Source organism: Abramis brama (assembly GCF_963993115.1).
Source record: "Abramis brama genome assembly, chromosome: 10".
Taxonomy (NCBI): Eukaryota; Metazoa; Chordata; class Actinopteri; order Cypriniformes; family Leuciscidae; genus Abramis; species Abramis brama.
In genome coordinates, this window is record NC_139972.1 from 617,501 (window position 1) to 618,839 (window position 1,339).

The following is a 1,339-nucleotide window of genomic DNA, read 5'->3' on the forward strand; positions in this document are numbered from 1 at the left end:
CGCGGATACCAGTCGTTACCATGACTACCTGCGCCAGCTAGAGCTGCTTACGCGCGACCTGGGTCCGACCCTGCTTATACACGGGGTCACGCCGGTCATCACCACTGACCTTTGACTCTGGTACGATATCGCATTCCTGACGGTTCCGAAGATAATCCTAACGATAAAACGTAAAAACACTTATTTTCTTTTTTCTTGATTGTTTTGAGCACTTCATATGTTTTACTTCGGAAGAATGAGAAGATTCACACAAAGACGCTACGAATCATGAGAAAGATGTTCGCCTGATTTAACCCTTTACCTTGCACTACTTCTGTTCCTTCTCTTTATCTTTCCTCGATTGTAACTGGATGTAACAAGTGGAGTTCCTGGAATTCCAGAATGTTGCTGCTTTGAGTTCAGAACTCGTGACATTTCGGTGCTATTCCTACGTATTTCTCCTGGTGAGGCCAACAGAGACTGGAATTATTTAGGAAGTGTTTAGCTACTCCAGAATTTTAAGTTTTCCCGCCAAAACGACAAAGATCGAATGTAACAAGTGGAGTTCCTGGAATTCCAGAATGTTGCCTCTCTCAGCTCAAAACTCTATTGACATTCCAGTGCTATTCCTCAATCTTTTCCTTATGATGCACTGGAATGTTTTAGGATATTTTTATCCACTCCAGAAATTTTTTTAATGTTCACACCAAACAAAGATTTGTGAGTGTATTTGTTTACTTGATGCAATAATAGATGTTTTTACGGCCAAGACGATCTGTTGCCTTCAGCGATGCCCTGCGAGTTTACAGCAGGATCACTGTTTTATTGACACGAAACCAAAGTGCTTTGTGTGTGTGTGTGTGTGTGTGTGTCAACGAACAGCTCCACATGTGCCTTGACTTAAAAAAAAACACACACACGACTAACAAAAACACGACAATATACCTCCAAACGCTTGTACGAAATCACACTCCATTTTGTGTTTGTATTGTTTTTAATATTAAATCATTTTAAGCACTGTAAAATTTAAGTATATAAAAAATGAAATTGTTTAATAATTGAATAAAAAGAAACAATGTTTGCTTAATGAGTGTTGTTGACTTTGTTTGTTTTAGATTGCAGTTTTGGTTTTCCTTCCCGGCGGATCTCTGTGTTTATTATAGGGATGCACGATTATCCGGCCGATATCTTCATTTTTAATGTTATCGTTATCCGCCCGATAAGAACATTTGTCTGATATATTAAAGCCGATAAATAATGGATTATTTCCTTCAGCTGAGACGCTTCAGATGCGCATTAATTGCCATGATGATTGAAATATGATTGAAATCACTTCAAATCATGGGAAATACAGTTCAGT

The 1,339-nt window shown here is 38.6% G+C and overlaps 1 protein-coding gene across 1 annotated transcript in view; it reads left to right on the forward strand.

The window, feature by feature from the left end:
* The window catches only part of LOC311091363 (solute carrier family 12 member 9), a 43,711-nt gene extending 42,645 nt beyond the window's left edge, over positions 1-1,066 (forward strand). Inside the window, 1 exon segment of the mRNA XM_084127289.1 lies at positions 1-1,066. This exon segment is cut by the window's left edge and continues 784 nt beyond it. Coding sequence (XP_083983415.1) covers positions 1-115 — 115 coding nt within the window. The 3' untranslated portion in view covers positions 116-1,066.
* The last annotated feature ends 273 nt before the right edge of the window (positions 1,067-1,339 follow it).